The sequence below is a fragment of the Condylura cristata genome, unplaced genomic scaffold (genome assembly GCF_000260355.1).
Source record: "Condylura cristata isolate star-nosed mole 26May11 unplaced genomic scaffold, ConCri1.0 scaffold00006, whole genome shotgun sequence".
NCBI classification, from domain to species: domain Eukaryota; kingdom Metazoa; phylum Chordata; class Mammalia; order Eulipotyphla; family Talpidae; genus Condylura; species Condylura cristata.
This window is the reverse complement of record NW_004567107.1, coordinates 18,081,777-18,105,080: the sequence shown is the minus strand read 5'-3', so window position 1 is coordinate 18,105,080 and position 23,304 is coordinate 18,081,777. Positions and strand designations below refer to the sequence as shown.

Genomic DNA, 23,304 nt, shown 5'->3' with positions numbered 1-23,304 from the left:
CAGGGAGGTATCTGCTGCATCACTGAGGTGCCGCTCTTAGAAGTGCATTAGCTAACTTGCCTTTGCTATATGACTTATCCTCCTGAACTAGGATGACAACACCCAGTCAGTTCTGCCTCTATGCTGGGAGTCAAATGGCCAGGTCAGAGTTTATGGATGAATTTCAGCGGAAGCAACCATCTCAGACAAAAAGGCTTCACAGTAAGGCTGGCAGAGCAGTATGCTAGAAGGAGGCTGAGCACTGATGTTTGTGGGACAATTATACTTGCTTAAGACTGCTTATGTTCAGAATTCTTTCACCCAAGAGATAAACTTCTAGCCCATGTAAGTTGCCATTGCTGGTTGTGAGATATATTTTAGCACAATTAAAACGTTAAACATTCAAGGATGTTCTATCATCTCAAGGCTGTCACTGGAGGGTGCCCTGAGCCTCTTGTCCCTCTGAAGCAGACTTGTAACTTGCCCAGCTTTACTTCCAAAGAACAGTTTGAGGGGTGGGTAATGTTCCTGGCTCTGGTGCCTGCAGCTCTGAATAGGGCTATCTGTGACAAGGTCAAATCTTCTGTTGAATATATGTTAATAGGTAAAAGAATTGGAATGAATTTTATTTCCTTTAAATACATTTTACCTTAAATATTTTTATACTCAGAAAAATTTCTCCAAAGATTTATACACACACACCTACACTTTATATCCACTTAGCTATAGATCTACAAAATCAGAGTTTTTCTCAGTAGCAGCACTACTGACATTTTTGTGCATGATGATATCTTTAGCAGCATTTCTGCCTCTACCCACTAGAGATGTGACAATCAAAATGTCTTTAGATATTGCCAACTGTCCCGTGAGGAAAGCAAAACCATACCCCCCTCCCAGAACCATTCTGCATGCCCTCTCTTTCTGGATAGAGGGAGGGAGGGGAGGAAGGAGGGAAGCTAGCTATGGAGATACCCCTCCCACACACACCTACTCCTGTTTTTCTATATCTGTATACAGGCAAAATTGGCTATAAGCTGTTCTCAGATGACATGAATTTCAGAGAGCACTCACTTCTGAGAAGCCCTGAGAAATTTTCAAAACCAATAATCAAAACTGGTCAACATTACAAGGTATTTTTCAATACCCAAAAGGGCTTCGAAATTCATCCTTAAACATCTTTTCAAATTTTTAAAATACCTGCAAGTTGGAACTATTCGATTCCTCTAAATTATGAATGAAAATTTCTGCCTTGGAGCAAAAGCATGAAATAAGATTAAAGCTGTGGTCGGCTTGGTGACTGTTTTCTGTTGACAAGTAAGCTTAGCTGTAACCTTGAAATTCATACCCACTATTCAATTCTGCCTCCAGGCCAAGAATGCCTTCAGAGGACTCAAGAAAGAAAATGAAGTGCAGCAAGCTGAGAAACAGTTTTCCATCTCAACTTTTTATCTTCTTTACTTGTTTAAGTTGTTGTTGGTGGTGGTATGTGGGTAAAACCCTACGGAAGTAACATAGATCTTAATAGAACCTGGGATTATCTCCTGGGAAACAAACTTGGGTAACCTGGAAATATAAGAAATGATTTCTTTCTGGCCTCATCAAGAGGGCCAGAGCTAACTGATTCGCTCATAAAACTGTAACTCAAGAAATTAGGAAAAGACAAAGGAATAAAGAATACATTGGCATTATTTCTAAAAGTAGTAAATTATTCAGTTAAACCATAAAACAAGTCAATTAAGGCTAGAAAATAATGCAGAGACAACACACAGATATGAATCTACAGACAAAAAGGAGGCATGAAAGTCTGATGAGCCAATTTTAAGCTTCAGCTTTATCTTCAAAGACCATGGGAAGCCACTGTCTGAATTTCAAGCAGCAGAGGGACATAATAGTTATGGTTCAGAAAAACCAGATCAGAGGGAAGCCAGAGGGGAGGCCGGGCCAATGAGGACACTGTGCAAGTGATCCCAGCGTCAGGGTCACAGCTCTAGGAGCAAAGAGGAATCAACAGATTCGCATATCTGTGACAGAAACAAAAGAGGCAAATCTATAGAGAATGAGTTGTGCACTCACAGATTTCTCTTCTCTCTTTTCCCCCATCATTCCAGACTAGAATACAGGGGGTACACTCCAAATTAAAATTCCTAAGGTTAATGTAAAGATCCACAGGATGACGGCTTTTAGAGAAACTTCATATCTCATTTTGCAAAGAAAAGGGAAAAGTAGGATATGTTAAAACTTAATTTCATTACCAAGTAATTTCCTTTATGAAAAGATACCTTTGACTGAATTCTGGGTATTAGATTATGAAAGATATTCAGTCAGGTTAAGATAATGCTCTAAGAAACAGCAAAATATTACTAGTAACTATTCTCAACAGAACGGTAAATCTGAGTTTCTAAAGGACCACATTCCAGCTGCCACCTTCAGTACTGTCAGGGTATGAGAGGGCTAAGGAGAAGGTCATACAGAGACCAGCACTCCAGTGGTGCTCCTGAATTAGACCCCCACCTCCTCTTTAGAGGTTTTCTGATCTTCAATAGTCAGAGACTGCTGCTCTGTTTTTTGATAGGAGTGAGGTTAGTACAGCAAATCAAGTCTGATTACCCCATCTAAAAATCAAGAAACTATTTAAGTGTATCTGTCATCCCCCACACATCCCAAAAAGCTCCAATGTTAGCAGAGAACAAAGGAAATAACTAGTTTTGATTATTGAATCAAGACCAAAAGAATAAGGAGTCCATGCTACGTCCATGACATCTACCACCATCAAACATTGCACCACCACCAATGGTGAGATGTCCCCTCCTTCACCGTTTTTAGGTGGCTGTTGTCCATGCATCTGAAGGTAGATGGTAATATATAAAAATAGTCTTGTAAAGGTCATTTCGGCCACCACTGCTGCATCTTAAATTAGAAATTATGGCTACCTAATGCATGCAACCAGACCCCCTAAATTACCACAGTGCACTAACTTAGGGTTCCTATGCTAAGTCAAGCCTCACTCCTCTGCAGAGACTACCTCCTCACAGCTCATTCACTCCTTTAACTAGGAATAGAGAATGATCTAAATACAAGACATTATTGCTGTGGATAAACTAAAACCAACAGGGCCTCTGCAGTAATAGCAACCATTGTCAGGTAGGAAGACACAAGTAATGAAGAGTATAAATAAAAATTATACCTTAAGGGGAATGTATAAGGCTCTACTGTAAAAGCATTAAACTAGCAGGAAGAATGTAACCTAATCGTTGGGATAGGAAAAGCTTCTCTAATGAACTGTCATTAGAGTTGTGATCTGAAGAATGATTAAGAGTTAATTAATCCAGAAAAGGTGGGGGAGGGAGAACCTCAGCATGTATGAGGACCTTTAGTTTAAATGGGACCTCTGTATCTAAAACGCAGAGAAAACCCAGTCAGGCTGTGGTTCAGAAAGCCAGGGGGAAAATATTTCAGGGTTAATGAGGCAGGCACAGGTGAGATCACAGAGGGCCATGCTAGCCAAGTCAAAGATTTTGATCTTTCTCCTAAAACGAACGATGGAGGCCATGTTTGGTAAAAGTACCGAGCAGAAAGGCTGCATTTTGAAAAGAACATATCAGATACAGAATGGAAAATGAACAGGTGGAATAAAGAGAGGTTGAGAGACTAATTAGGATGACTGAGTCATCCAAAGGAAAAATGCAGTAGCTGGGCCCTGCTTAGCATAGGTGATGGCTCTGCAGGTGGAAAGGTAAGGGATAGATGTGAGATAAAAATGGCAGAACTTGGCAGATTGTGAATGAGGAGATAAGTAATAAGAATGAACACACAATGGCATTTTATGCAGAGGGCAACATCTCTGAAGTATGAAACAATGGACAATGTGTTTTCTTGAGGTTGAGGGGGGAAAGATAGTTGAAAAAGATAAAGATCGTTATTGAAACACACCAGTACACCTGTGTATCAGTTATGTGACGAAAGGCAAGTTAACCTAAGTCTTGAGTTCCTCATCTATAAACCATGGAAAACAATCCTTCCTATCCTCATATGAGAACAAAGAATAGGTTAAGTAAACTAAGATAGCACATGAAACGTTTAATCACAGAAGTTGGCATTTAAATCTCAACAAATGGTTGTGTTTGCTACTAGTTCAAAGATCATTTACACTTCTCATTAAAAAATGACCTGCGGCCCTCCCTGGTGGCTCAGCGGGTTAAAGCACAGCTCTGAGAATCTAAAGCCGCTTCCGCATGAGTTCAATTCCCGCCTGCCCCGAAGGAGACCACATGGCGTGGCAGACCTCTCCTGACCCGCCCGCTGCTCCCCTCAGCAGTGTACTTCGTAGATCTGCCTGTTCTGCTCCCCACTCTGTCTCTGGTGAAGCCTCTCACTGCCCCTGAGCCTCTGGCCTGTACCCCAGGTCTGTATGCACAAGTAAATAAATCTTTAAAAAAAAAAAAAATGACCTGCATTGATCACACTTTTCCTGCCGGACCTCTCACAACCCATTCACAAACCTATCTGGGGGGTGGGGGACAGGAAGCAGGAAAGGAATATGAGAGAAAAAAAACATGCGGTTAGAGCAACACACTGCAGAAGGAGCACAGAGATGGACAACTGCTCTGACCTAGCAAGCCCTGAAAAGCAGGATCCTAAAACAGATGTGGGAAAAACAATAAATAGTGTTAACACTCAAATCAAACAATATACCTCCAGATGTTCTATACAAGTGAAATAAGTACCCGTGTCTGCCAAAAGACAGAAAGTTCACAGAAATTTGATTTATAACAATCATGAACCACAAACCAACCAACTGTTTGTCCACACTGCAGTGAAAAAATACATAGTGGTATGTACACTGAAATACGAGGCAGCAATAAGAAAGAGTTAGCAATAGCTGTATGTAACAGAATGGGTGAATCTCAGAAACGGGGAGTCATCTGTCACAGGTGAATCATCATCACAGGATGTTGAACAGAAATGGTCTGATGGAACAGTATATATCAATAACCTAGGTATTGATATATCACTATCATACCTAAGAAATTTAACAATGTTATTTAATATATGGTCCACAATCAAATTTCTTCAATTATTTCATCCCATACCCAATTCAGGGGCTTCATGCATTGCATTTCATTGTCCTATTTCTTGAGTTTCTTTTACTCTTTTACATCATATCCCAATAGTCTACATTTCTGATTTTTCATAACACTAGCAATTCTGACTCTATTTAGTTCCTGTTATATGAAACCCCAAACTTTGCCAATGAGTTCTACTTACTCAGTGTCTCCTAAAATCTTTAGCAGAACATGGGCACTGAAATACCTATGTCCCAACAGACTACTCAGGCCAAAATACATGAACAGGGTAGTTCAGCATAGTACATGATCATTCTACTTCGACTTACCGCTGAGTATGAGCAGGCCATGGTGTCTGGCTGGGCGTGGGCATTGAGTTTGTGGGACTCACAAGCATGGCACGATAGATATTGGAAGCAACTACAAGTATGCAGAGAAGTATGGGCCCAATGATTGCTCCCTCCAGGCCGAGGTAATATGCCCCACCAGCCACTGCCAAGCCGGTCAGGTAAGGATGGCCACCTCTAGAATAAGAAGACACAGATTAGCACACTACTACTGACAAATAAAGCTTGGAGTAAATCTGAAACACGTTCTTCAACACAATGTTTATTTGCTAACGATTTCTTTAGATTGTCTCAATAAGATAACTGAATGCTGACAGTAATAGTATAGAGATGCACGACACATGTGGCATTTACCTTTCCATAGCTATGTCCAAAAGCTGAAGGAATAAAGTCAAATCTTGTACCTATTATGTGGCTATCTAAAGTGTGTTAATGTTGGCTTAGGACTGGCTACATTAAATCATTTGTTAGGTTTACTTCTGTAAGGGTTATTCAGTGGGCACAACTTAGATTGCACAATGTAAATTCAATTATGCTTTCCATAATAATACAACAACAATAATAAAACAACAGCATCCCTGTTGTTCATAGATTACACTCACGATAATCTCCTAAAATATAGATTTTTGTCAAAGGTAGTGAAAAAAGGCCTCATGAGGAAAACACTGATCACAAATCCAAAGGTTTTTATTGTGATATAGCTTATCACAATATCTTTTACATAATTGAAACAAGGAAGATTATAGCATACTGAATAATGGTAATAAATGGCCATTGAAATAAGGCATGTTGGCTCCGACTCCTTAAACACAACTGAATAGAACAGTTCAGTGAGAGCAAATAACTAAATATCCTAGAAAAATGTTCTGTATTACATTATAATTCAATAAGTAACACTTAGGTTAGCCGGTCTCCAGAAAACCAATACATAATTAAAATTTGTCTTTATCAAGCTAAAGAAGGATGCAGAGCATGATTCCATGCACTCTATAACTTTTTCTGTAAACAAAGCATTTTTTAAAAACTAACAAAGTTTAAACACTTTTTAAAAGTATGAGAGCCTTTAAATTAAAACTTGATTTATTAAAAAATACAACAATCTGTGCTAAAATATTTAATTTTACGTTAAATTAGATATTAAGATAAAACCATATATAAATCTTGAATTCTAGCCAGCCACCTTAATAAAATTTATAGTTTAATGAAATGAAAGCACGTAACTATAAATCATATCATTACTGTCACTACTTAAATTTCAACTGTTAAGAAGTTATAATGTTTTCCTTTGATCTTTAACTTTCTCTCAAGTGTTAGGCATTAAAATTCCCCGTTGGCTTCTTTAGAGAGTTGTTTATTTCTTTTTGTGCTCAGAAACTTAGTAGTTTTCCATCATTATCTACTTTAACTTACTAGAGAGAAACAAAGTGACATGCAAATCAACCCCATATTTTCAAATCAGCTGAAGGGAAGTACTCTTTCTATAAACTTAACCCTTGTCTACCAATATTGCAGTGATGTACTACTGAAAGAGGAATATGTTCACTACCAGGACAGTTTCAGTCAGCCAATCATAAACTTAAGTAGCTTATTAAAGTTCAACATTTAGTTATATCTTAGCTTCTAGTAAGTTATGTGAATAAGGACATATGACTAAGACTGATTTGCTTAACTCAATTTTAAAAAGATATTTTAAAAAATCTACCAAAATAGATATTTTTTATCACATGGCCAAAATTTGGCTTCAGGCTTTAATTTAACCAGTATTCAATATAAAGCCATACATAGTATCTTAGAGAGTGCTACTTGTCAGATATTAACTTAATGAGGTTTGTTTTTACATAGAAATTCTTAGATATACAATCTCTTTGGCTCTAAAAATAAAGAAGTTCTAAAAAATAACCACTGCTCTTTACCATGATTAACATAATTCACATATGTCTAGTAATATTTCCTTTCTAGGTTAAATGTCACTAAAACAGACTACTCACAATTTAAATTTGGATTGCAAGTAATATATATGAAACGAAACAGCATACACTCCAAATGAAATTATTATCAGTGAAATCACAAGACTACTTCACTGAAAATTGCCACCACTTGTCTTTTTCTCCCATCCCGAAAAGGAAAAAAAAAAAAAAAACATGAAAAATAAAAAGGCCTTAGGAATTTTTGAAAACGATTCCCCAACAACTTCAGAAGTTTTATGCAATACTTACCCTGATATATCAGAATAGATGGCAGTATCTACAAAGTATGTTGGTAAGAGATGGAAAATCAAGAGTAAGATGGCTTTGCACCCTAAACCCTGTGTAAGCCACAGGTCTAGCACTGCAGGTACGGCTGCCCAGTATGTCCCCAGAAATGGCACTGCTCCAAGGATTGCTGCTAAAGCTTTTAAAAAGATACAAAGACAACGTCAGCACAATTAACAAAACAGAAGCACCTAAGCCAACAGGCTTCTCCTACTGAAAAATTTCCACCCAAATTAAACAAATACAAATTCAAACAGCTAATTAAAGTAGGTTCTATGTCTTAAAACTTGACATTACAAAACTGTGTATTTACCTCGTGAAACTGTTCTTAAGTAACATTTCAGTGTGCTATAATTGTTATTCTGAATCATGGGTAAATTATTACCCACTCTTATAATGTAGAACTGATCAAAATGTGTACTGAGTTCCAAAGCCAGATCACAAATTGGTTTCTAAGCCTCAGATATGAATGTATAGTCTTCATCTTGCTTCTAATAAAAATGAAATGTAACTTTTTAAAAAGTCTGGCAGCTAAAAAACTTTACTTGAAGCTACCCACTCCCAGAGCAGTATTTTGAGCACTTTAAAGAAAACCTGGCTGCTCTCCAGAACGAGGCAAACAACAGGGACTCCAATTCTAGTCCAACTTTTCATTATCAGGTATGCGACCTTGCAAAACTTTGGTTTTTCATCTACACAACAAGGATACTACCTACTCTGTCTACCTCACAGAGTGGTTAAAAAGTAACCAATTTCCATGAGCCCTCAGGCCTGGCCTGCATGTCACAGAGCAGCTTAAAGGACATTAAATGGAAAAGGTCATTTATGAACTTGGGAATGCAAAGAAGGAAGGGAGCACAAGTAATTGGGGAAAAAATGATGGAAGAGGTAAATGTGGAAAGCACATATATCCAGAAAGACAGATGGCTACAGAAACGAAGAAAAAGTAAAAGGAAAGGAGCAATGATAATACCAATGGAAAAAGTAAAAACTGATCACTAAATCACCCTCATACTTATAGAACGAGTGTATTATCAGAATGGATCTTAGAAGGTATGGTGACAGCTTATGTGCCCTCACCCCCAGAAGAGTATCTTTCCTGGGACAAAACAACATGACCAACTCACTGTTCCCTGCTAATCAGTTCAGTTCAAACATTGACTGTGTGCCATTATGTGCCTGGTGTATGCTGAGCGTAAGCCAATCCTTTCATTAAACAAATACATGTGCAGAGTTTGATGCTCACTATCATTCTAGCTACCGGAGATATAGCAATAAATGAACACTGCAAATAGTATTTCTGCACCTAATCAAAACAGAGTAACTCTCAAACCACAAAATTTAGTGTTTTATCATTGAAGGTGATATTTCCCAATGTATATAGCAAAATGGCTTAGCTTTCCTTAGAAAGAAAGCAGTGGAAGTTATGACAACCGTTACCTGATGGTATGAAGACAATATTGATGCCAAATATAGTATGAGTCAGCCAGGTATACAATCCATAGAAGCCAGCCATTTTGAGGGAAGCATCAAACACCCCTCTAGAATGGCCAAAGATAAAAGGAAAGTTGATGAACAGTACCATATTATGACTGAGAAAAACAAACATTTCTAGACTTCTGGCTTTGTCATTCTAAACCTGTGAATGCCTTCATTTCCCCCCAACAGTCTGTTTTCATTTTATTTCAAAGCAATATAACTACCTTATTCTAGGAATTCTGAAATATGTTCACTAAATGAGTTTTTAAGTATTCCTCTAATGAAAAAGGTATACTCAAATAGAACATCTTAATATGCCCAATTCACTGAAATAATTCAACTTTTCACTTCTGAAGCAGATCTTTCACTGCCAAAATAAACAGAAAGAGAATTAAGGGTGAGTGTACTTCTAATGATATTGTTAAACTCTAATACAAGCTGTTGCCATCCTCCCCTTTGGGAAGAGCAAGTAGAGGATAATGTAATTTGAACTTCATCTATCTGTTGTCTCCTGTATCATCCCACATAGTTCCACCTATGCAACCAAGCCTACAAAGTACTGCTTACAAGTGCTGTCAAAGAATGCAGGTCACTGGGAAAGAATTTATGAGGAAAAAAATTTGTTAATTCCAAAGTAAAATTAAAGAAGACACTAAAAAGAGATGTAAAAATAGACACATATTTTTGATAATTAATAGGGATGCTGCACACAGAAATACACAATCTCAGTAGTTCCATCCTTGCATTTTAGAAAGGAGAGTAACATGGCACTGTGTACGGGACAAAATAAGGAACTGCTCAGAGAAAACACAATGGCAGCAAAGCTTAAGTTACCCTAAGGTATCACAAAATTACAAACCAGGGTCCTGGGGTGTGGAAACGGCATGCTCATGTATTATGAGAGAAGTCAAAACTGTCCTAATTGAAAAATCAGAGACTGTGGCAGCAAAGGTCACACTGTACACACAAAGGGAACAACAACTGAGCTGTTCCAAAGCACCCAAGAAGAGTATTACAAGAGCCAAGTTAAGCTCTGGAACCTAGAGATTCAGTCATTGAGCAGGGTTCTGATACATGGATTTGGTGACAAGAGTGATTCCTCAAAGTATAAGACCTTCTTTGTCATATTGACCAAGAGTTTCACTAGAGAATGCCCTAACAGTGCCTTGTGGCTTCTGACAGTAAGGAGCCAGATTCAAGTGGTACCAAAAAGACCCTAAGGGAGAGAGACTGTCCACAAATAAAAAGAGATCTGAATATCAACTAAATAGAAGAGATGAAGGAAAGACAGAAAATGACAAAGCTTCAGATTTCAAGTCTGTGGGATGAAGAATGGCAGTGTCTCAGGGATAGGAAGAGTCCAGAACGTGAGAGGTAGAGGCAAAGGGATACATTTAGTTTACGCAATGGTAAGAAAATAAGATGATGAACATACCCTGGAGGAAGCTAGAACAGGAGACAAAATTTGATAGAGAACTTAGGACAAGAGATTTGAGATGTCCCAGAATAGATTAACCATGGGAAAGGAAAAGCTATTCCAAGGGGCAAATCTAGAGAAAAGGGGGCAGTGAGCTATATTCTCAGAATAAACCTGAAGACAAAGACACATCTGCCAAAACAATAATGAAATTACTTCCGTAGTAGAAAGGGAAAAGGAACTTTGAGGAGGAGGCAGTAAATCCTGTCACTTACTAGTATAGTGGCATGATCTTAAACATTAGAAAACTTCCCTAAGCCTCATTTTTCCTCAACTGCAAAACAGGGATAATAGTATTCATCTCAAAGTACTTTTATGAAAATTAGTAATGTGGCTGAAGTGCTAAGCTTAGTCCCTGGTGCACAATAAACACTCAAACTAAGTCGGTATTATTATAACATTGTATCGTGGCTACCAATCAGTATTATAATAAAACTAAAAATAATGAACATGGTAAACATTCTTATTTTTGTTCTTTTCTCCTTCCAGCTTTTGGAAGTATACTTAGTTTTTTTCTTTGTTCTAAAGAGTAGCAGGATATGGCAATATTGAAGTACAAATATCATACAACCAAGCTGTGGATTAGTTACTGAAATTGTAAGGTTTTGACCAGGCTATTTGACATTAAGCCAAAATAGTGAACACACATACATACAAAATTACTCATCTTTCAGGTTCTTTGGAACCTAAAATTCAGAATGCTAGTAATAATTTATTCATAACAAAATATAACTAATGGCATGCACAGTACTATTTCAATAAGTTAACAGAAATCATTATTTAATCAATAACAAGAATATGCCTTACATCATACCAATGCATCCCCTCATTTAGTCCATTCATTGATAACAATCTTAATAAGTTGTGGCTACTAGAGGTAATGAACATTGTGTTGTCGTACCATCAAAGGAAGAAATTATGATACACTTCAGCCAACTTTCTGCAAGAATCACAGATCACTTCGACTGGTCATTTTCTAAGGGCCGTTACATGTGGCTTCCCCTCGGTGAATCCATGGCCCCATCAGGACCACACCGACCTCCTCCCTTTATAACTGCTCACAGTCATGTTCACATACTGTAAACATTTACAGAAAAGCTTCACCAAGGTCACCAGCCTACTGCTGATGTGACATATAGTAACCCTCCACTCTAAGCCCTCTTTTGAATAGATGAGTATTTGCTGTGCTCAGTCTACTGCTGCTCTCTTTCCAGTCATTCTTAAAGACTGACAACTGTTCTCCAACTATCTCTCCAAGCTTTCCCAGCACTGAGCCACAAAAAGGATAAAATTCAGAAGACTCTGGTGGTTCTTCTCCTCCCTTCTTTTGCACAGCCAAGCTGGTTCAGCAGAACAGACCTAGTTCAGTGGAACAAGAGACTGCTATCAGCCACTGTGTCACAGGCAACCCCTTTCTAGGAGGGCCACGACCTCACTCGCTCACTCGGAGAACTTCCCTCTTAGTCTTACAGTTTCCTTGCCCCTGCACCATTCTGGGGCAGGTCCCTTCTCCACAGAAGGCAGGTAGGTCACAGTGCATCCAGTTCAGTCAGGCCCCACCTAAGCATACCTCTCTGCAGGTAAAAATGCTAAATTCACACATAATCAGCTTTTTTCCTGCTTCTAGCTTTCCCCCAATAGACACTACTGTATATTTACACTGTAAAGCACTAAAGAGGTGCGTGTCCACACCTTGTTTGTCCAATCATATATAGACAACTCCTCAGCACCAGGGGCTTGAACTGATTTCAAATGACTGGTTAGGATTTTAATTGCTCGTAATCAACTCTGTCTTCACCCTTTATAAATTCTAACATGAAAACATTCCACTTTCACAAGCTACCTAATACTTCACTTCTGCTATCAAACCTCTCTTTTATTTCTGACCAAAAGATTATTGTGGCTTTGTATCTGAGTGACAGGAAAGTACCCAGATAACTCAGGATTTGATCAGATGACCTACTTTCAATGAAATGAGATTTGAAGCAAGGAGAGCAGTGGAGATATTGTAACATCATCGTCAGGCCCTCAGGATGCACAGGGCCCTAGACCACAGAAGGGTAAAAGGCATGTGGCTAGAATCAGAGGACAGGAAAGAACCCCCAATCAAATCTGCCTCCTCCCAACATGCCCTAACCTGGTTCTGCCCTCTTTCTGAAGGTACAGTAAGAATGCTATGAGGCTGTCATTCCTCTAGAAAACAAAAGGGATTATTTACTTACCAGTATTCTACCCTCCCTGCCACACACTGTGCCTCAAGAACAGTGACTAGTGGCGAGGGGCACCACATATAAAACGACCAGTTGGGAAAAGCAGCCCGAGTTCTGTTGCTCACTACAGACCAGGAAGGTACTTGCCTTCCTCTTTCCTGGCTCATGTGCCTCAGCGGCCCATTTCCACGGTAAAATATACAGAAACTTGGTTGACACTCGATTTCCCATTCCAAAGGGAAATAGCTTTGGCTGTCCCTGCAGACCTAGCATGCTGTTGAGGGGCACCGGGGATAGCCACCTGCACAGAGGCCTCCTGTTCCACTGGAAATAAGTCACACACAGACACATATAACCACAGCATCTCATCAGATCATCTGGAGCCCTTGGTAGTAGTAGTATTAACATGTTTATGTCATTAACACATACATGGTTTATCATGGCTGTTTATTCTAATGCTAACTAAAAAATTAACAAGAGGTTGCTTCAATTATAGAGGCAAACAGCAAATATTTGTACCTCAAAATTAATTCTATTATAGCCTATTAAAATCAATTTAATAATTTTTAAAATATCACTATGAGAAGTTAAATACAAAACAAGAGTTTTGAAAGTCATTTTTCCTAGGATACAAATTAAAGGTTTAGGTTTATCAGACCCTAAATCTTTAATCAGGTAATTTTAATCAGGAAAGTTTAAAAGGCATTTACTGACTTTGTTATTTAAAAATCCCAGTTAATTTCCCCAAATATGCAAAGACTTTCTGTCTCTCTGTTCCATTGTTAAGAGAGATCTCTTCAAATAAACGAAAATACATTTGCTCATATATAATAGCTTGAAACTATTCCTTATGTATCTTAATTTAAACCAACATTGTTTATAGTAGGAAATCCATGAGAACTTCGTTCCAATGAACACTTAATTCAAAATCAAAAATAAAATGACTGATTTAACCATGATCTTTTCAGTCCAAATTCTTCTAATTCTCCAAAAGTGGGGGAAGCATGTTCACTTTTCCAAATGAAAATATCATGGTACACACATTCCGCCATCTAGGTCATCAGCCAGACTTCCACCCACTGACACCGAATAGCTGTAACTCCACAAGCAAGAGCCATACCCGTGTGCATGCACTCATGTGAAAATATCACACACACTAAATTGCACTGAGGCCGTGACAACATGCAACTTAGTAATGTGCAATATCTCCACCAGAGCAAGCAGAATGGGAGCATCGGGGAAGAAGGTGTGATGCAAACATTCAGGACACAACATGCTCTAAGGGGAAGAAAATGGTTTGGGGACAAGGAGGCATGCCACTAGCTCTAAAATTCATGAATGAAAACCCAATGTACTCAATGTAGAAGAATACTTACTCAGAATTGAGAATAATAATCAAGCTTCAAAAATTCAATGAGACAGTGATTCTAAAGTAGCCACATATTTCAGAAGGCAAAGAACAAAGACACTTTCACTGTCTGATCATGCAGTTAACTACCAACTTAAATTCCAGTTTTACCTTATTAATGGACCATGTAAAATGAATTTAATGATTTCTACTTGTATGCAACATTGATGGTAACTAATGATGGATGCTTATAAAAATCTGCTATCACAGTTAAGTTGCAGACTAAATGTACTCCCAGAACAGTGTATTATTTTCATAAACATTTGTATGCTATTTTTCCTCTTAAAAACTTTCTCCAAGAAGAAACATATCCTATATTGAACACAATCCTTCAGAACGAAAATTTTGACAAGAGCTCTTAGAACCAGAACTCATAGCTATCTTATATGCATAAGAAGGTTCTTCCAAAGAAGCTGCATAAAATCTATGTATTTTGATGTGTCTTGAATTTAGTCCAATAAAGAGAACAAAAGGACTTCAACTACTAAGTATCACTCGAATTATAAATTTATTTAACTCAATACAGTTTTGTTTAGAAAAATAGTGTGGATCATAACAAGTTTAGCCTGTACTATATTTTGCAGACTTACAAAAAATTATCAGTTTTTGAGACCTGTTTGGATTATAGTTCTGGTACTGAGAGTTGTTAGAAGGTATTTTTGCATTATAATAAGATGATAAAACTAAAGATTTTTGCCCTGAAATACTTCCGAACCAAGATATGCACTACTACTATATAGCATAATCAGTATATGTGATCTCAAAAAGGCAACACTAACTTGTATTGATAAAAACAAAACAAAACAAAACATGTATTTTCTTCTATCTCTGGAGATGACTGCAGTGCTAATCTCAAATTATCTCCAGTAGAAAATCTAAAATCTTAGCTGCCAGTCTCTTGTGCCCATTTGAATAGTTTTACTAATACACCAGTTTATTTCATGATCTCCTCCTACCAGCTTCTCCTGGAATAGCAGCAGGTTATGTCCAATCAGCGGAACTGAGACACAAATCACAGTTTTGCTTTCCAGTCCCAAGAAAACAATGTTAAAAAGTTTAAAACAGAGTATTTGTTAGGAATAAAGGTGGCTCAATACAGACATTTAGATGACAGTTGGCAAGTGGTTGTGGTTCACTCTAAAAAAACAGGACAAGAGAAAAACAAGAACCAGGATTTGGAAACAGAAAGTCTTTAATGAGATTAAGAGAGTTAATAAAGATTGCTTTAGAAAAATGGGGTGTTCTTCATGGACAAAGTAACTATTTTTCTGTAAGGCGTGGCTTAACTAGAGGATTCTTTAGCATTTAATATGGCTCGTTCAATAGTTCATCCTACTAGGAAGGCAGAGGTTTTCTTCTTTTCGGTAGAGCATTTCCATAGATGTTTCTGAGTCATACAAATGTCACTCAGATAAACTAAAATTCACCTATTATTAGAATTTATCATTTCATTTACTCAATAAGGATAAATGCAATGGTCACATAGACTGAGAAGGGACACTAAGGTCAATAAGCATTTTTCCAGAAAACAGCTGCACACAGAAGTCATTACATTAGCATACATGCAAACCTGGAATCTTTACAAGAATAGATGACGTTGAGGGCACCATAGAGGGTGAAGAGCTTCTCAAAACTTTTTTAAATCCCAATTAACATCTACTCAGGGAAGCAGGATAGTGATAAAGATGACTTGTTAGTAATAAGGAGAAAGAAAACCTACCAAAGTTTTCAGAGACACTTTTATGAACATGTACGCTGTGTGAATGTAACTGAGGTTTTTCAGAAGATAAAGGTGATATCCTCACCAGCTGCCACATCAGTAGGGAAAAATCAAGCAAGATCAGCCAGACAGGATTACTGGGTCATATCAAGATTCCTGTGGAAGACTAGTTTCAAGAAGTAGTTATTTTTTTATTAAGTGTGTGAAAAAATAAATGCCAAAGATTCACTATTTTAAGAGAAGCTTAAAAAAACCACCTGTTAACAATTTGTTAGAAAAAGGAGTGTAATGAGGATTTTATATGAGTAGCTTAATCATACACAGTAAAAATTATTGCCTTGTCTTAATGAGTTAAAAGCAATGAGTGATAAGGTTTGGGGGTTTCTGAGATAGGCCTGTTCTGTTCTTCAACACCTGAAATGATGAAGAAAAAAAAGGGGACCAGGAGCCAGTATAGTTGGAGAATCATTTCACTGAGAAACCTAAGTCTGCACTACTGATCCTCAGAAGGAATGGCTGATGGAAGGTTCTAGTCAGAACCTGAGATACACAGAGAGCCTACAACTTGGATATACTCAAAAAGTTTACATTTCTTGTAGTCAATCTACCCTTGCAGAGGGCATAGCCTGGCTGCAGGAGAAAGGAAGAAATAGGAAGGTATACTGTTCTTCCTGAACAAAGCTAGAATTTCTGAGACAAGAGGAGGCTCTGAGAAGGTGAGGAGTCATGTAAAACAAGAGGGGGTTCTCCCAAGAAAATGACATAAAACAGGAGCTAAAGCAAGATCTATACATGGAAAAGCCAGTGGTGGTAGCCATTAAATCCCTGTAAATCACAGATGTAAAAGGAGGTTATTGAAACTACTTTGAATTTTTTTTTTCTTAACATTTGCACTGCTCATATTATTGTCTCAGGAGGAGGTAAAGAAAATTTTGAGAATACCAATGTCCATCATATTATTTAGTTTAACTGAGTATTACTAGGAAGATCAAGAGAGAAAAAAAACCTTCTCATGAAAAGTATTTTCTGAAGGAAGGAAAAGAGTATAAATTTGATCCCTACCTGATAGCTTCTTCCACAGACTGGCCAATAATATTAGAGGAAGGACCAGGCTGAGAGAGTGGTGTCAGACTTATCACCCACTTCACTGGCTTATAGTATTCATCACTGGAACTTAATAGATAAAATAGTGTGGTCAGGAAAATTATCTGCAAAACAAAGGACAATGACTCCTAAAAAATCTCATCTGAAAACTACAGGAAGGAAACACAAAAGGAATCAAGAACACGCTTTGCTGCAGAACAGGACATGAGGTGTGCCTATCACTTGTACATACCAGAGACAACACAAAATTGAGAAGGGCGGTCCCACTGTAGAAGACAATGGTTAGGAGCGTCGTGACAGTGGTAAAGAGCAGGCTCACGTTGCGGCTCATAACAATCCACAGAGACTCTAAGATCTGACAGGAGGGAAAGCTGAATATTAGACCCTCAGGAGAGAAGTTTCTACAGGTAGCTAGTGTTTAACACAGTGCCATAGCTGAAAAGATAAAAAGAACTGAGTATTATTTTAAATAGAACAAACAAAATTCATCAAAAACATGAATGTTGACTAAAAAGATTACATAAATCTGGGTGAACTGAATCCAAATACTACTGGGCAACATGAAGAATACCTCTATTACTAACAGAAAAAGATATTATGATACAACTAAATTTTTTTTAAAAGATCAATACTTTACATCTAGCATAATGGTAATTATGTAAAAATGGTATGCACAGAAAAAATATGTACTGAGAAGTAAGCCAAAATACAACATGCAGTTATATTTAGCTTGTAGGATCACAAGCACAGGTCATAAAATTCTAGCATTTACCTTAATAGGTATCTCCCCTATCCCGTGCTGCCTCCAACCCAAAAGATCTACAAATAGAAAAGTATCACTTCAATGACCACTAAAATCAACAGTAAAGGAAGGAAAAGATAGAATTAAGGGCAGAGCTCTGCAGCTGAAAATCTTTAATCAGGTAAAATGACAACTGCTATATGAGGACCTACTAAGTTCAGTTGATTCATCACCTACAAATCTACTAGAGCCACATATTAAAATGAAGATTATTATCAAATGCTAAACATTACTAAAAGAAGATGTGTAATATCTACAGCACAATTAACATGTTTTCATTTCCTATTTCTTGATAAACTAATCCCCTCATGATAACATCTGCTGTAACAATCTCAAGTGGGCTACCCTTACTCATAACAAAAAGTATGAGAGCACTATGACCAGAAAAGCAGCCTTCCTTTAGTTTTCAGCATGTTCCCATCAACCTCACAATCGTGCTATGTGGGAAGACGGTACCATCTTTAGTGTAGCTGCAGCTCAGAGATTTTTTTTTTTTAAAGCTTGTCCAAGGATATCAAGCTAATAAGCAAAACTAGAGCCGGGACCAGAACGCCTAACGGCTAATTTTATTTTGGTGTCCTTTTCAAAATAGCAGTTTTGGGTTTTGTCGTATGTTCAAGTTATACCATCTGTTCTATGAAAGGCCTGTCCATTCCTTTCCTACCTCAAATGTGTCATGAAAAGGCTTATTTTGTTATCCTCGGCATTTCTTGCAAACCTCAGTTCAGTCTTCATAAGAGAACTTTGGCAGGCTATTTTCATTTACAAAAACTCCTTACATAAAATCTAGAAAATGTGCCACATGCCTACAAAAATATGCATGATTGACTGCTTGACCTTGTGGGATAAAGAATGAATGAATAATGCCACTGATTCCGAGAAATAAATCAACAATACCCTTACTTGTGATTTTGACAAGCATTCTTTTGAAAGGAGCATGAGTTATTTTGGAATTTTTAATCAAAAACAGTTTTTAATTGCTCTTGGGTCACACTGATAGGAAATACCCTCTTGTTATTGTAAGACTGGTAACAACAGTCAAACTTACAGTGTACCCAAGGAGGTAAGGAGGAAGGCTCAGAATACAAAGAGCCACTGGATATTACTTATAAGGGCAGAAATTAAAGATACACCAGTCTTGACAGCTTCTTAAAACATCTTTCTGATAAAACAGATGAGGATATTAAAAAATGTGATTTTTTTAGAATGTATAACAAAAATATGTTACTATTTAAAAGGTATACAGCAATTAGTGAACCCATATTCCAAATCAACAGGATTTTACAAGGGTAAAAGACCCATTCTTAACCAAGATAGATCAATGGACTTTAACATAAAAGAATACAAAGAGTTCATAGATAAAACTTCCAATTCCACAGTGCAAATAACCACTAAGAAATAACATTTGTTGAATTTTGTTATAGTATCAAAGAAGAATGGACACAATTATCTGAAAGGATATTAAAAGGGTTCTCTCGTCTCCAAATGTACAATTTCTGTATGAAGTAAATATACAAATGCATACTATACAGATTTGCAAAAATGTGAAAAGAAAGCCTATCTCATGCAATCAATATTTTGTTGGTCTCAGAAAATTTTTCTGACACAGAAAAAAATGCTAACATGTAATGTTATTTTTTAACAGATTGATAGGTAGCCTAAAAATGTTCAGTTTAAATTCTTAATATAGTAAATAGCATTAACTACAACCCACATAAATAAAAGCTCTTTGGAGTCTTCAGGCCAAAAATTTTGAGAGCCACTACAGAAAACAGAAGGAGGTATCCAAAACATAACATTAAAAAATTCCCAAAGCTTAAAAACAAGAATTTCTAGATTTAATCCCGAACTGTTGTAACAATATCAGGTGTAGAGAAGGGTTAGCCAGTCTGAGTGCAGAGGAGTGGGAAGAAATTTAAGAGGGCAATGAAAGGAAGACTGCGAGGCTGTAGAACAAGACATGTCTCTATACTGTCTTCCATATTAGGGAGCCAAGAGATAATGTTGAAAACTGCTGAGCCATGATGGGAGATAGTATTAGAAATGTTTTAGAAGTGTAAATAACACAAGGAAGTTAGAGGAGTATGGTGAAGTGGAGGAGCATGCAGTACAGCACTACATTTTACTAAAAATTTTAAAGCATTTTTGACTTTCTGGATATGGTCATCTAGTATTTTGATAAAAATAAAATTTAAAAAATCTAACATTGCAAACTTCAATTTTTATCAAATTGGTGAAAGTCACGAGTTTATTTTCAAGAAAATCCTCATCTTGGTGAAAATCCACACACCAAGTACATGAGAGTGAGCCAAACTTATCAATGCTGCAAGCTCTTTGTTGCTGCCTTTCTTCTTCTAGAAAACAAGGCAGAGGTGGGTGGTGCATAAAAACAAAGCAAGCTACAATTTTGAATGGTCCCATGCAGTCTCTACTACAACTGGAATGGAGTTCCATTACCAAAGGTCACTTGCACTAAACAGACAACTCCCTTCCTAGTGGTCCAGCTGGGCACCTTCTCTTCAGTCCTAGGGGAAGAGGATACCCATGCAGGAGAATCTGAGAGCCAAAACAGTGCTCAAACTCTTCGACCAGAGGAGGCATCTGGGGAGGACCCCTGAGGCCTTTGGGTACCTTGCCAATGCATTTAGAACTCTCAAAACTGCAAATGTCATATGTTAAAATCAGGGTAACTAAACTCCTCTAAGTGAGAAGAAAACTAGGAATTGAGGCTTCTGTTTTATTTCCATAACTATTTTTTTTATAACAGTTTATTTTTACCATAACTATTTTTTACCGAAAGAAACGTTTCGATGTTCTCGTGAACGAAGGAAGCAATGTCCTGCCAGTCCAGGATGTCTCCCAGCCAGCTGTTCTGGCGACTTATGTGCATCTTGTGTCCTTTGTGTCTCCCCAAGTGCGTGACATTCTATGGAATAAAACAGTTCAAACATGAAATCACCATGTTAACCTAAACAAAAAAAAGAATAAGTGACCTTTTTGTTTTAGGCCCACTGTAACACTTTAGTAAGTATTTATAAGGAAAAAGAATTGCATTATATAAGAAATCAAGTAAGACTCCACCTGAAGACATGAAATGTAGTGTTTTGCTGTTTATGTCCTACTTAGTCAGCCTCGCCAAGTGCTTCCTTCCTAAATGCTTGTAAACACCTTATTCTTCAAGATACACAACTATACAAAACCAGTTTCTACTTACATCTTCTTTTTTGCTTTTTAGCTCCTCTGCCTTTTCTGGTTTCCCGTTTCTTTTACTTTTTTCTCCTTTCTTCACTTACCTTATGAATTTTCCACTTACAATAGAGGTGGGAGAGAAGAATATGGAAAAAAACAAACAAACAAACAAGAAACTAACTCATCCATGTGAAAGAGTTACGCTGGCAAGACTGCATGACTAAATCTGAAATAACTATGAATAACCAGAGTGAAGAGGCAAGCAGAAACAGAGCTTGACAGTTATATGCATTCCCACTCTCTCATTTTGCAAAGTGGGTACTAATCTTCATTATATAGTATAGAAAGACATTAGGTCCTAACATAAGAAAGCAATGTACTTAGCTGCTTATAAACCTATGTTTTTAAAATACTGACCTCCTCAAGTCTAAAATGAAACTCAAAAGGGGTGGGGAATGGTAAAAGCTGTTTGCTGGTAAGCAGAAGCCCCCGAGTTACCAGAGGATATAGATATCACCTTTCCAACTGTCTGGTTCTCCAGCAGTGGGGTCAAAACCTAGATTTTCCCAATCAGTTTGATTTAATTCCCAATCTCTGAAACCCACATAAACCAACACACCCCCTCCATTTATCCCAGGACAAGAAAACAAAATCCCAAACAGGTCACTAAGCAATAAATTCAAGTTAAAAATTGAGACCTCCACCCCAAGTTAAGGGATTTTTATGTTTCCTTTTCTCCTTTTATAGGGTCCATTTCTCCCTTGAGCCCTGGTAAATCACCACCAACCCTGGCCCACTCTCAACCTCTTTTCCAGTTGGACAGGCATCACACACAGCACAGCTTCTGGTGAGCCACAGGGCATGTGGTCAAGCCTAGAGCACAGCACCGACTGGCACAACCAGATGTTTCAAAACCTTCATTTCATAGTAAGTGGAAAATGGTGTCATTTTCCATAATAATTTCTTAAGTAGGAATGTATTAGTACACGTAACATAAAGGTTGATTGAAAATAAAGATACTTAAAATTTCATTTTCTCAAAGCGAAAAGTACTCAATATCTAGTGATACTGTCCAAAATAGTAGACACCAGCTACATGTGGACATGAAGCAATAAAAATGTGTCCATCCCAAAAACTGATATGTACTGAATATAAAATATACACCAGATTTCAAAGACTTAGTATGAAAAATATATGTATAAAATATTTACAAAAGTTTTCTTTCTACTGTTTACATATTGAAATGATATTAGGTATATTGTGCTAAGAAAAATATACTAAAGATGAATTTTCCCTGGTCATTTTAGGCTGCAGTAGCCAGTAGGAAAATACCATTATTTGCATGGTGTGCATTAGATTTTTATGGCAAAGGGGTAGCCTAATGGCTGACATGCTGGTGATGATAATGAACAGAGGATGGGATACTGACACACCAGAGGGACTTAGGGGTTCCACCATGGAGATTAACTCATAGTAAGTAAAATTGCTGCCTTCTAAAAACCTGAGTTTTTCTTAAGATAGAAGCTTAGAATTTCAAGAAATGAAATCCTAGTATGAGTACTATTCTATCTGGTCATTGAGTCTCCAAAATAAAAGGACTTTCTTATATCACAACCAAAATCCTCAGCTGAAATAACTTACCTTTACAAACCAAGAATGATACAGTCTGTCCCAAAGTTCTAGTACTTGCTTTTCAATCACAGCAGTATTGTTCATCTTATCACCAAGAATTTTATGAAGCTGGAACAGAGTATTACAGGTAGCAATTTAGTAATATTAATATATGCTGGATCTTTATACTTGTTTCAAATCAATCTAAAGTGTTCCATACTATGTACCTGCCTCTGGCCACTTAAACTTTACTCCTCACATTTCCAGTAAGCTTACTTGCCTGTCTTTTATCTTTTCTCTGTTCTTGGGTCTCTAAGAAAGCAGCTTCAGGCCATAGAGAAAGGAAAGACCTATTTTATTTATATATACAAGAACTGGGGTATAGGACAGAGGTGTGGGGGAGGTGAGGTGAGAGGATTCACCAGAGACAGAGTTAGGGAACAGAACAGGTAGGTCTATTGAAATACACTGCTAAGGGGAGCAGTAGGGAAGACAGAAGTGGTCTACTGCACCACAAGGACAGCTTCTTGGTAGGGGATAGAACTCATGCCTGCCGCAGTGGCTGGCAAAAGGAGAGACATTTGCTGGAGATAATTCATCTTACACCTTACACTCATCTATTCCACAATCCTCAAGTGTGTGTCTTCTGGAAATTGATAAAAG

The 23,304-nt window shown here is 37.5% G+C and overlaps 1 protein-coding gene across 1 annotated transcript in view; it reads right to left on the bottom strand.

Annotated features, from left to right (window-relative positions):
• TMEM245 (transmembrane protein 245) overlaps nt 1-23,304 on the bottom strand; it is a gene marked incomplete at its 5' end in the record, with an annotated part of 60,370 nt that overhangs the window by 4,677 nt on the left and 32,389 nt on the right. The window contains 7 exons of the mRNA XM_004677960.2: nt 5,372-5,566; nt 7,606-7,780; nt 9,082-9,182; nt 16,998-17,143; nt 17,272-17,394; nt 20,636-20,767; nt 22,672-22,770. Of these exons, the coding sequence (XP_004678017.2) occupies nt 5,372-5,566; nt 7,606-7,780; nt 9,082-9,182; nt 16,998-17,143; nt 17,272-17,394; nt 20,636-20,767; nt 22,672-22,770 (971 nt within the window). The remainder of the gene's footprint in view (nt 1-5,371; nt 5,567-7,605; nt 7,781-9,081; nt 9,183-16,997; nt 17,144-17,271; nt 17,395-20,635; nt 20,768-22,671; nt 22,771-23,304) is intronic.